The sequence below is a fragment of the Typha angustifolia genome, chromosome 4 (assembly GCF_048772165.1).
Source record: "Typha angustifolia cultivar Huaian chromosome 4, ASM4877216v1, whole genome shotgun sequence".
Lineage (NCBI taxonomy): Eukaryota > Viridiplantae > Streptophyta > Magnoliopsida > Poales > Typhaceae > Typha > Typha angustifolia.
In genome coordinates this window covers 2,835,077-2,847,299 of record NC_133242.1, presented here as the reverse complement: position 1 = coordinate 2,847,299, position 12,223 = coordinate 2,835,077, and the positions used below count along the sequence as shown (strand labels likewise).

The following is a 12,223-nucleotide window of genomic DNA, read 5'->3' as shown; positions in this document are numbered from 1 at the left end:
TAGTCAGGTTAACTAGTAGTTTTATTACTTTAACCCCTTAACATTTTACTCTATGTATGATCATTAGTTTTGGATAGAAGATAACTTTCTATTAAGATTATTAAACTTTTGACCATTTTGTTTCTTAATTATATAAAAGTGAGAAAGATTGAGATGAAATAAGCATACGATTAAAAAAAAATTACCAACAAAATTATTCTTCTAATTAGTTGTGGTAAGCAAAAAGAGAGTTTGTGTTTTTATATTTAAAATTAACCTCTGTTAAACAATTTATAGGGACTCAAATTTTGGGCTTAATCATAAGGATGTAAATTAATTTTTCTGATATATAATTTCATCCGTAGGTTATAAGACACTTTAGAATCATAATCTTTCAGAGAATGAGGTTGGATTAATAACTGGATCTCTTCCATAATAATGGACATAATGGGTCAACTTCAATCACAACGCCACTGCAACGGCTGGCATAAGGTAGGAAAAAGAGTGTGACTTTACTAAAATGAGACCAAATTAAGGAATTATAAACCCAAGATTGAAGTGTATAGTGTGTAAATTACGAAATTCTTTTGTTATATGTAACTTTTTTTTTTTAATTTTACAATCGAATAAAAGAAAATCATCCCTATCTTGCAAGAGAACGAAAGGAGCCTAATCTAACAAAACGAAGAAATTAATGAAGGATAAGTGTCCAAAAGTTTGTCTGTCATGGTAGGTGTTGATAATGCCGCTTATCCCAACACTGCGACATCTGGTAGACAGCATTCATGTCCATGTTCATACCAGATATATCATAAGGTCATCTCACCAATTAATTCATTTCTTCTTTTCTATTCGTTCTCCTAATCAAACAAAGTAGTAAGAAAAATGTATCATGGTATCAACAGCAAGGAGAAAAGAATCCACTGAGATAATACTGATAAAGATTTTTATATGAGTTTATATGTTGCATATAAGAATATAGAGAGTACACATGCATATATATAGTACAAGGCAAATTACTCACTAAGCACTAAATGGAAAGGAGATCTCCAGTATTTACCAACTATTTATGTTCCCCATATAATGTGTATATCTGATATACAGGAACAAATTAATAATTCCAATTAATTATCTAAGCCGCCATCTAGGTGTTCCAACTCATGCCGGATAGTGGATATGAATGCCTTAAGATCACGCTGCCGCCGTCTCCGATAGATCCAACGAAAGGCAGCTGATGGCTTAGCAGGGCTGTCGGAATCGCCTGTTCGCCATTGTTGTTGTTATTATTGTTACTGTTATTATTATTATTGTTGTTGTTGTTGCTGTTGTTATTTTCAGTAACCGCGCTGTTGTTGCCGCTGCTGGTGTTGTTGTTGGTCGTCTCCGTGCTGCTATAACCTCGAAATCTCTTTCCAAGATCGTCGAATCGCGCGTCGACGGGGCGTTTAAACGGAAAGGCGGCATAACCATTCAACAGTTGGCTGTTCATAGGATTGGCGGCGGCGAGGGCGCCGCCTTCCTCCGCGCTCAACAGGCCTTGGAAGAAGTTCTCGTCGTTGTCGAGCAGGGCGGTGTAGTTGGTCGGCGCCCTAATCTGCGACGTCGCGAGTCGTTGAGTCGCCGGTGTCATCGCCGGCGCCGAGTTCATGTCATCCACGGAGTAGTCCTCCTCCCTATGGTCATGGTGATGCTCCATAGGCCTCTTCATGCTACTATTCATGCCATTCGCGTTACTGCTCTTCTTGTATATCCGGCACAACACCCAATCGTCTAGCTGCATGCATATATTTGCAAATATTCCAAAAGAATTCATCAGCCATGCAACAGAAGAGATGGAATAACTAAAATTTAATTAAGGATTACCCTTAGAGAATTCTTCTTGTTATTCGTTAGCTTTGCGATGCTACTACTAGTAGAAGTAGTTCCATCGACCAGTCTATACTCATGCATGATCCAATTGGTCTTGATCCCTTTAGGAGGCTTCCCACCGTAGAAGACGAGTGCCTTCTTCACCCCAACCTTCTGCGTTCCTCCGCAGGTCAAGATCGGCTTGTCGGTCCCCGTCGCCTTCCAGTATCCGGACGTCGCCGCCCGGTTCGGCCTCGCGCCGTTGGGGTACTTCCGGTCGCGAGGGCTAAAGAAGTACCACTCTTGCTCCCCGAAGCTCGCCTTGCCTAGAATAATCATAACTATTACAAGTTCACCTCCGCAGCAAATCAAAGTAATTAATTCTCTACTCTTCTTTTTTTGGTGTTATAAGTTGTCCATCTCCCTACCTGGGAGCTCCCAAGGGTCGAACTTGTAAAGATCGACCTCGGTTATTATGGTGACTGGGAGAGGAGCAGATGAGGCCTTCTTCTTGAGGTAGTGGATGACGAGCTCTTCGTCGGTGGGGTGGAAGCGGAAGCCTGGGGGTAATTGTGGCTGCTGCAATTGATGGTGTTGGTGATGAGACCCAGAAGAGGATTCGTTGCTCTCCATCGTCTCCTTCTCTTTATGTTTCACACTTCCAACTCTACTACTTGCTAATTTGATGTGAAGAAGAGTGATCTCAGTCAGATATGGTAGGTTTGTAGAGGAGAGGAGAGGAGAGGAGAAGAGAGTACTGAAGGTGTTGGGCCGAGGAATCCGCTGGTATACCCAACAGTCACCGGTGAGCGTCTGACGCGTGTTACGATGCACCCGTTGATAGCAAAGGGCACGTGTCGCACTCAAACAGGAGCACAGACGGCCGGTATGGAGTATTTGCACTTTAGTCCCTTGAAAACTTGATATGCTTTTTTCGTCCCTACCGAAACTGGCGATTCATAAATACCAATGGGATGAGATTCTGTGCGGGCCCCATCCATTTTAATTCTTTTTAAAGCGTAATTAGAATCAAACACTATCCGATTAAACCAGCATTATAAATATTTTGAGCTTAATTACTAGTTACAACAGTTTAGTTTCTAGATCCTGGAGTAAATCCCAAGTCATTTGCTGCTTCTTGAACGGCCTTTTGCTAATATTATGATGCCATGCTTTCCTTGCTGTTCCTAGCTACGATGAATTATAAATATATTTATTGCAGTATTTATAACTAATTAATTCAAAAAAGTTTAAATATTTATTGTTACATCTCAGGCAAAAATTTAAAAATTAGTTTTTAAATATATATATATATATATATATATATATAATTACTTTCCTTTTGTTTCGACAAAAATAAGTAAGTAGGAAAATAGTTGAAACCCAAAAGATCTAATTAGTATTTGGTTATGGCTAACAGCGGGTATCAATTCTATCATCTTTCATAATTATAATGTATGTGACTGAACCTTAAAACGAAGCTTGTCAACTATCTCTGTCACAAGTGGGCCAGCCACATTAATAAGTCATTAGTACGCCCTGTATCTTGCCATTTGTCGGCCAAATCTTTCTCAAAGCGAATTCGACGTTTTGCACATCGCACCCTCGTTTTTTAATGAAATTATAGGATCGATAGTTGCTCCTTTGGACTAGTGTTCTATATTGATTTTTTTTTAACTAAAAAAATATATTTTATACATCGTACTCTATATTTTATCTATTTTGTAATTCATATCCGTTTTTAATAATTTTGTAACTCAACTCTTTATTTTTCTTTATAATTCTTATATTACATTCAAATATTATTTTGACTAACAAATATTAACTAAATTACTAAAATTATAAATTATTTTTATATATTATAAGGAAATATTTCTTTGTTGGTATATGAATCATAAAATTGATAAAATATAGATATTAATTTATAAAATCCTCTTAAAAAGACTATTTTCCTTTTATTTGTTTAAATTCTTTGTAACTCTATCACTAAACCAATAGGGGTTCCTACCGACGAGACAAGTAGGATCTACGTGTCCCAGGAGTGGGGCCCCAAAGATCTTAGGGGCATAATACGTGGACTACAACGTCCATTTCTCGAGTCAACTCGTGTTCCAGTGTGTCGGCTCTTCGCTGCTTATACGACACCCTCTTTTTTTTTATCACGAATGGCTATCACTTTCGTCCATTAATTCTATCTTCTTCTTCTTCATGGGTTGAAACGCCAATCCTCCATTGGCTTCCCGAGCTCACAGGTGTTCTCCTTTCGATTTAATTGGCTAATACAAATATTAGTCAATATTTTTTAAAGCATCTATGGCATCTCAACTCTTACTCAGACTGAGATTCAGTAGTTTGGCAGGTTTGAATACACCTTCAAATGCATGCTAGAGTATACCTCCTTCTTTTTCTTCAGAAAAAGAGTTATATTTTTATTGGTAGATGAATGATGATGGTAATCTTTGATGTGTGATAGTAGTGTAGTAAGAATAAGTTTTATATAATTCATCTTTTCAATCACAAATAAAAGCCACAAAAAAGAAATTATATATATATATATATATACTGTGAAGTCCTACCTCTGATTACTAAGTGTGAAAATGCTGAGAGTTTAAATTCCTATGATGAGGAATTGTGCTGACTGAGCGAGAGATGAGTCGTTGTTGTTTATAGACTTTTAAAAATAGGAACAAAATTTCGCACAGTTACGTAATTTCCAAGCTTCTATTAGACTAATAAACTAATATATACACACATATATATATATGCCATCATCTTCCTTGTCAATTTAGTCCAAGATAAGTTGGAAACGGAGACCGGAATACTATTCTAGCTACTAGAAAAATCTTGGGTTAATAAACTAGAAAAGTCTTCCTCGCCTCCTGTGAACTAGTTAATTAAAGGCTATTTATATATATATCATTCAAAAACATTCTTATTCACTTGTACGTCCTCTAGAATAGGCATTTTAGTATACCCTCTCAAAGCATATAAAAATATAAAAATATATATTTATTCTAGTGTTAGAATATTTTTACTTTTTCTATTATATTATTGAGACTTAATATGAATAATAACTGGGAGAGGTTCGTCAAATCGCTTTCGTGCTTTTTCTATAGTGATGACAGCGGTGCGGTGACTAAGTTGGATGCATGTTTTTGAAGTTGGGCCTATAGTGATGAAGAAATATTTTAGTAGTTATTATTTGTTTGATATTATGTCTTGTTGTTATTCAATTTATTTATAACTAAGTGTGAGACTCATGTCTAAAATTATTTAACTCTTATCTCTCTTTCTCATGTAACAAGTTGTAATTAACTTGAACATTGAAGTCTAATTAAATGATCAAAAAACATAATTTTGTAAACATTTTGAAGCAAAGACATGTATAATTAAGGGATTTATTTTTGCATATACCCTTAAAAAGAATCTCTTATTTTCTTGCATGCCTATTTAAAGTTGATATTTGAAAAATCATCAATGTGTGGAGAGATGAAAACGGAGTAGGATGGAGAGGGGACGTCCGCCGGCGACGAGCAGAGATCCTTAAGGAGCTAGAGGGGAGAAAGAAAGATCTGAATCCCTAGCAGAAGTTGCTGCTAGGGCCCGCTCTGGCTCTTCTTATGTTCTTGGCCACGATTTCTGCGGTTCTTGACACCAATTCCGAGTAGTTCCTGAAGCCAAAACCAACCAACCAAAAAAGAATTATTAGCGAGTTGTTTACACAAGTAATTAATACATAAAGCAGCAATTCTCCATAGTAGTGTAGATATTATAACTTCCCTCCTATCCATGTTGAACAGCATAAGAGAATATTACTTATAAATTAACCCTTTTTATTTATGACTAATAACTAAATATCAATCCCCCCACCTCTTCTCTTTCTCTCCCTTTAAAATTACATATAAAGTCCTGTCAAGGCGCATATAATATATAAAGTAGAGAGTTACGTAGGCATGTTTTTCTATCATAGATTGAATGGTGTGATATAAATGATCACACCCCTGCCGCTTGGTATCATAAATAAATTCACTGTCCTCATTTAAGGGTTATGCAAATGGCACGTAAAAGCTACTGCTACTCACCCACTGTTGGAATCAAAAGGGATGCCAACCGTAAGCCTAACCTCCTGAAGAGCCCTCTCAAATCGCTCCACCTCTTCCTGTGAATATACCTTCCGCTGCTCCTCCGACAACCTCAACGCCGACGGCTTAAAGTCGCAGAATATAGGAATCAACCTCTTCTTCGCCTCCACCATCATCGCCAGCTCACGCAGACAAGGATAGGACTCGCAGTACTTCGGCGAGAAGACCGCGACGCTGACCTTGCAATCCGCGACCGCCGCCTTGATGCTCTTTTTAAGCTTCTCCTCCTCCTCCTCCTCCACCATAGACCTCCTCACGAGGAACGGCCGCATTCCGAGGTGGAGGAAGCGGTCGTAGAGCAATCCGGCGACCGTATTCCTCGTGTCGACCCCCCTGTGGCTTATAAACACGTCGTGCCTCGACGTCGCCGGCGGTAAACTTCTCGAGGAGTTGATGAGCTGAGAAGTTTGGCGTTTTAGTATTACATAGCTCCAGGAGGATGCCATCTGACTTAGGGCTTAGGCTAAAGTGCTGCACTTGATGTAGTAATTGGTACGTGTTAGAATGTAAGATCTAGACATTCTTATAGTAGTTCGAAACTGTGAAGAACACGCTTTTGAATAGACAATTCAAAAGAGAAGCAGTCTCTGGTCGTTCAGGATAGTTGCTAGATTTTTTCTTTTACTTGGGCAGTTTTTATTGGCTGCTGGCGTAAGAGATCGACGAATGCAGGAATTCTGTGCAGACGTGTCAAAGCTGAACTTGGAGTTTGTTTCATACGAACACATGCCAAAATTAATTGAGGAAAAGTCCAGAAAAACGAAGTAACAAAAATAGAAATTGAACTAGATCAGTAAAATTAACCGCGTTCGCCGCCATTTCGTCAAACTCTTTATTAGATGATCCAAAAAAAAAAAGGTTTCTTGGTATATAGGGAAAGCACCTCTGGTGCTATAGCTAGCAACGTATGTACGGTACGGTACGGTACAAGTAGGTTATCTAAGGACAACAAGTATACTGTGGTTTGTGATTAAGGAACAGGGTACGACTTGCTGTTGCACATGCACCTGTACGCCATCGGACATGTCTCTGCCTCCTCCAGATCCGCGCAGACGAAGCTCACCATCACCAGCCGGCACGGCGAGCACGAGCCGCACGCGTGTGAGCAGTCCGGCAGCCTCGACCCCGCTACCGGCACCGTATCGGCCGGCCCTTGCCGCCTTCCCCATTCCCCAGCTCGGCCCGGAGCCTGTCGCCTTCCCCATTCCGCATGTCGGCCCGGACCCCGTATCCATCTTGGCCTATGATCTATAAAAATAATTGTTAACTCACCAACTAATCTTTTAAAAAAAAAGAAAGCCTGAAACCAAAGGGGTTCTAGATCGAAAAAAGTTATCCCTAAAGTCGAGATACCTGGACGAGTCATGGAAACATGTCTTCCAAGTATAACCATAGGGAGCAAGAGGGCAATTGTGGCAAGAACAATGGTAGCATTTTGAACTCTCATGGCTTCCAATTAGGACGTACAGCTGATCGAGGAGAGTGATCACTACTATGCGTATGTGTATGTGTATATGTATGTGTGTGATATATATAGAGAGAGAGGTAGCAATTGAAGCGTGTCACAGGGAGAAGTGAGTCCTCCTGAGGCCTGGGAAGGGAGGGAGGCGGTTAACGGTGGAAATCACGTGAGTGAGAGAGGGGTAAGTTCTCTGATAGGGTTCATGGCGGCACACTGCCATGCATGACGCATTGCTTGCTTGAGTTAGGAGTGTGTGTAGGAGGTATGCATGCATGTGTGTGTTCACTGTTCACGGAAATGTATGCCATGGCCATTAATATATGGGAGGCAATAGAGGTGAGCATATGATAGTATTTGGGTTCTGTGGATAATTTCTCATGCATTTCTCACCCCCTGAAACAGGAATAAGGTGAAGTTGGGAATAGACTGTGAGTCTCATTAATGGGCACTTCCTATTTTGTTTGCAAATACCCTGCAGGGATATTATGGATACACCCCTGCCTTGCTTCCTATTAATTTGCACATTGCCTGCTGCATTGTGCATTTCTTTTGCAAAATTATCCCTTTTACCCTTCTAGAAATATCTTATTTGCATATATGTGCGGTTAAATTACTAAGATTTTAATTAATAATTATAAAATTTAGAAGCTTATACATGCAAATAAAGAACTTTGGAGGGCTAGACATAAAAAAAAAACCCTTAATTTATCTTTATATTTAGAGAAATTTGCAGTTTACACCCTTTATATTTATTACACAAACGGAGCTCTATATTTAATGTACACTATGTTGTATAACTAAACTTAACTTAACTTCTAGATTAAGTTAATCATACTAGAAAGATTGTAAGAATATCTTCCCAACTTATGTTCTACTTAATCAAGCCCAACCTAACCTAATTAGCGAACCCAATCCATTCCAACACTAACCCAACCTATATGGAACTAAAATCAGATTACAACGGACTAAGAACACAAAAGGTCATAGGATTTGCTTATTTTAAATTTTATACCAAGAAGAAGAGATGTTAAAAGAACAAAAAAAATCCAAACTATAACCAAATAAAATCTAAAATATATCCGACGGAAAAGAAGAGAAGAGCAACACTAGAAGTAATTCCCTTTTTTTTTTTTTTTTATCAAACCTAATTTGTTTAAGAAGGAATAAATAATTATATTGTGCCCTACAAAAGAGGAAGAGAGGAGAAAAAAAAAATAAAGAAGATGAGAAGGAACTAAAGTTATTTTTAAGAAATATATTTAATCTTGATGAAATATTTATATTCGGCCAAACAGTGTTAGTTTGAATCTAGCCTCAAATATTTTCTGCACATATTCGATAAAATATAAAACCCGATTAACAAATTAAAAATATAAAAAATAAATTGCCCTGTGCAAATTTCTATTTAGCACTTCTGCAGTAGATTTGGTATACCTAAACAAATAGCTGATGGGCTATTATTGGGGCACTCTATAGGCCAATTAGGGCCCATGGTTGCTCTTCTGTTTCGTTTCATAGGGCCGTTCTTTCTTTCATCATAAACCCTAAACCCCCAAACTCCAAAACCCCGAAACCCTCTGAGAAACCTCCCAAAAATCCTCCTTTCCGCTACAAAATATCCTCCAGGATGCTCCATGCTCGCTTTCGGAGTCCGTTACCTTGGAGGAAACAGAACATCTGAAGCCGTTAGGCGAATTGGGTTCCATTCCCTTCTCCTAAAACCTCCTTGTGAGGAAGAAATCGTGTTGGAATCCATCTCCCTGAACGTTAGGCACCGGAAATGGAGCGCCCTGGAGAAATTCTCTTCGATTCTCACCGACCCACTTGTTCGCGGAGTAATACTTCGATCGCGTGGGTCGCCACAATCCGCGCTAGATTTCTTCAAATGGGTAGTGCAGAAAAAGGCGAAAAAAGAGCGATTTTTCCTGAGTTTGGCGACCCGCTCGACTCTAATCCATGTGTTGATCTCCGGGAGAATGTTCGAAGAAGCTCTTTTTCTTATGAAGAATCTGATTCAGCAAGATGGCGTCTCTGTGTTGGAGCTCTTGAGTGCTCTCGAACAAAGTTATAGTGGCTCTTGTTCTGCGCCTGCTGTTTACGATGCACTGGTCCGGGCCTGCACCCAAATTGGTGCGTCAACTGATGCTTATCTTGTGATTGAGAGGTTGAGGAGGAAAGATTTCTGGGTCTCGATTCATGCCTGGAATAACTTCTTGAATCATCTCCTGGTGACCCACTGTGACGTTTCTGGTTTCTGGAAGAGGTACAAGGAGATGTTCTCTTATGGATATGTTGAGAATGTGAACACCTTCAATTTGGTTATGTATGCCTTATGTAAAGAATGCAGAATTTGTGAGGCCTTCTCCGTGCTGTGCCGGATGTTGAAGAAGGGGATTTCACCCAATGTTGTTACTTTTAATATGCTTGTAGATGGGTGTTGCAGGAATGGCGAAGTCGATCTTGCTTTTGAGCTTGTCGAAAAGATTCCTATTTTGTCAGGTATAAAGATTGAACCCAATTGTGTTACTTACAACTGCCTGATTAATGGGCTTTGCAAGGTTGGGAGGTCATTTATTGGTGAGAGTTTGGTTAAGGAACATATGTTAGGAAGGGGGATAGAAGCTAATGCAAGAACTTTCGCAACCCTGATTGATGGATATGCAAGGGAAGGTAAGTTGGAAGAGGCTGTCAGGTTGTTTAATGAGATGGTGGAAGAAGACTTGATGCCCAACGCTTTTGTGTATAATTCTCTCATGAATTGGCTTTTTAAGCAGGGATATGCTGAAGAGGCTTGTTTCTTATTGTCTGACATGAGACAGGAGCACGTGTCTCCAGATCAGTTCACGCATGCAATCTTCGTTGACGGTTGTTGTTGGAATGGCTATGTGCGAGAGGCAATTAGATACCATAAACAATTTGGAGAAGAGAAGTTTGTGAGGGATGTGGTTGCCCATAATAGTTTCATCAACTACCTATGCAAGCATGAGAGGATCAGGGAGGCAAAACAATTTGTAGGAAATATGATTATTTCTGGCCTGGCTCCTGATATCTATACATATACTACGTTAATCGACGGGTACTACAAGGAGAAAAAAGTTGATGATGCTCTTCAGATATACGATGAGATTGCAAAGGAAGGTCAAACACCGAACCTTGTAACATACAATTCAGTTATTAATGGTTTATGCAAAGAGGAATCTGTAGATATAGCTCGGTTTCTGGTCGAGGAACTGAGAAGAGCAAATGTGTCGCTTGACGTTGTAACATACAACACATTGGTTAAAGAATATCTGCATTGCGAAAGGGTTGACGAGGCATTTGCTCTCTGTCATGAGATGAGAAATCTTGGCCTCATGGCTAATGAAGTTACCTATAATGTGGTACTCAATTTCCTTTGCAAGATTGGTTTTATTCAACAAGCAAAGGAGCTTCTGAAAGGGATGATTAACGCAGGTCAGCTTCCAGACCAAATTACTTATGCAACGCTTATTACTGCAGTCAGTAGGAAAGGCAGTGCAAATGAAGTCATTGAACTGCATGACTATATGGTGCTTAGAGGAGTCCCTCCTGATGATTATACTTACAGAACCATTGTTAGCTCCCTTGTTTAATGGGATTACCTGCCTGATTAGGATGCTCTGTAAATTATTTAATGCAAATGTTGCTAATATAGAAAGCTATACAAGTAACAAGAATATTAGTCTGTTTTTAATGAATTGCTTAGTACTCTCATTAGCTATTCTAACCGTCAAGTTTAATCCCAAAACTTGTCCATTTTCCAAGGGCTCATGTTTGAGAGCATCAACCAACTTAGAATCAAAAAAATGTTGGGTGCTCTTTTATTCAAACACTAAGTTACTAACTAAATCTTATAGAGTTGATTGTTACCATTCTTTACTATCAGAGAGTAACTCTAACCCCAAACAATTATTACGAAGAAAATTGTTTGGTGGTTTGACTCAATAGTTTGTCTAGGTTAATGGCTCGACGGTTTAGAGGAGCAACTCGACAGCACGACAACTTGAAATAAGCATTGACAACATTTAGTTTAAAACAATAGTTCGACGATACAGATAACTTAAAAGTCTAAATTAGATAGCTTACGATATTAACTAAAATTTAGTAAATCTTAAGTGTCTAAAAAAATTAATCCTCTATATATCTCATATCAAACCTTAGGGCTCTAAAATAATTTTAAAAAAAATGTCACGTTCTAGTTTCTTTTCCTTCAATGCTAGGTTTCATTTTTGTGATAAAAAAAGGTTGGTCCTCCTGTTGACCGAAACGGTGGCGAGAAGAGAGTTAGTTCATGGATCTTATGACTAGCATGTCTTAGTTCATAACCGAGTTCAAGCTCCATGATATATGGACAAGTAGGATTTCATATTTGTCAACTAAAATTAATGTATTTAATTGATCTTAGTAGTCTTTCAACTTCCTGAGAGCAGAGAGTTAAACCCAGATGAGACGATAGAGGAGTGTCTCTCTTTGCCATTATCCAACCACTGCTCCCATTTTGTCAAAGTAATTAGCACTATATATATAATACGACCTAACGAAACTTGCACATCTATAGATTTACTTTATCTTGGATCATTTTTTTAAGTCCAAATTAACAATGTGGAGCAGTTTTTAACTTAATCAATTTTTATATGCCTATCTAGGGTTAACCATATATTTTAATGTATTCAATGTTTACACTGCAAGCCAAAAGGATGTACTTTTTTCCTACTTGCATCGATGCACATGATTGCATGGCAACCTTCGTCAGATTATGAGATGCTCAAATTAT

General features: G+C 38.7%; 3 protein-coding genes across 4 annotated transcripts; all 3 read right to left on the bottom strand.

Annotated features, from left to right (window-relative positions):
- Nucleotides 1–890: 890 nt before the first annotated feature.
- On the bottom strand, nucleotides 891–2,712 carry LOC140759236 (NAC transcription factor NAM-B2-like). The gene is made up of 3 exons (XM_073095737.1): nucleotides 2,256–2,712; nucleotides 1,843–2,153; nucleotides 891–1,753 (listed from the first exon to the last, which is right to left on the bottom strand). Exons 1-3 carry the CDS (start codon nucleotides 2,458–2,460, stop codon nucleotides 1,124–1,126), a joined length of 1,146 nt encoding a protein of 381 aa, XP_072951838.1. The 5' UTR covers nucleotides 2,461–2,712; the 3' UTR covers nucleotides 891–1,123.
- Nucleotides 2,713–5,170: 2,458 nt separating this feature from the next.
- LOC140759577 (probable 2' cyclic ADP-D-ribose synthase BdTIR) lies at nucleotides 5,171–6,440 on the bottom strand. 2 transcript variants are annotated; one of them, XM_073096176.1, is made up of 2 exons: nucleotides 5,910–6,440; nucleotides 5,171–5,498 (listed from the first exon to the last, which is right to left on the bottom strand). In XM_073096176.1, the coding sequence occupies exons 1-2, from the start codon at nucleotides 6,413–6,415 to the stop codon at nucleotides 5,408–5,410; spliced, it is 597 nt and encodes a 198-aa protein (XP_072952277.1). In that variant the 5' UTR covers nucleotides 6,416–6,440; the 3' UTR covers nucleotides 5,171–5,407. The 2 variants fall into 2 exon arrangements, with proteins under 2 accessions (XP_072952277.1, XP_072952278.1); XM_073096177.1 differs by having other exon boundaries at nucleotides 5,951–6,440.
- Nucleotides 6,441–6,813: 373 nt separating this feature from the next.
- Nucleotides 6,814–7,462, bottom strand: LOC140759603 (uncharacterized). Its single transcript, XM_073096206.1, has 2 exons — nucleotides 7,323–7,462; nucleotides 6,814–7,217 (listed from the first exon to the last, which is right to left on the bottom strand). The coding sequence occupies exons 1-2, from the start codon at nucleotides 7,414–7,416 to the stop codon at nucleotides 6,940–6,942; spliced, it is 372 nt and encodes a 123-aa protein (XP_072952307.1). The 5' UTR covers nucleotides 7,417–7,462; the 3' UTR covers nucleotides 6,814–6,939.
- Nucleotides 7,463–12,223: the final 4,761 nt, after the last annotated feature.

What these genes read in the sequence shown, in the direction of transcription:
- LOC140759577 (XM_073096176.1), bottom strand. Translation starts at nt 6,415, where the DNA reads ATGGCATCCTCCTGGAGCTATGTAATACTAAAACGCCAAACTTCTCAG. An exon ending in CCTTTTGATTCCAACAGTGG is followed by an intron (nt 5,499 to 5,909) that starts GTGAGTAGCAGT and finishes TTTTGGCTTCAG; the next exon opens with GAACTACTCGGAATTGGTGT.
- LOC140759603 (XM_073096206.1), bottom strand. Translation starts at nt 7,416, where the DNA reads ATGAGAGTTCAAAATGCTACCATTGTTCTTGCCACAATTGCCCTCTTG. An exon ending in TGTTTCCATGACTCGTCCAG is followed by an intron (nt 7,218 to 7,322) that starts GTATCTCGACTT and finishes TTATTTTTATAG; the next exon opens with ATCATAGGCCAAGATGGATA.
- LOC140759236 (XM_073095737.1), bottom strand. Translation starts at nt 2,460, where the DNA reads ATGGAGAGCAACGAATCCTCTTCTGGGTCTCATCACCAACACCATCAA. An exon ending in CGACCCTTGGGAGCTCCCAG is followed by an intron (nt 2,154 to 2,255) that starts GTAGGGAGATGG and finishes TGATTATTCTAG; the next exon opens with GCAAGGCGAGCTTCGGGGAG. An exon ending in ACAAGAAGAATTCTCTAAGG is followed by an intron (nt 1,754 to 1,842) that starts GTAATCCTTAAT and finishes ATATGCATGCAG; the next exon opens with CTAGACGATTGGGTGTTGTG.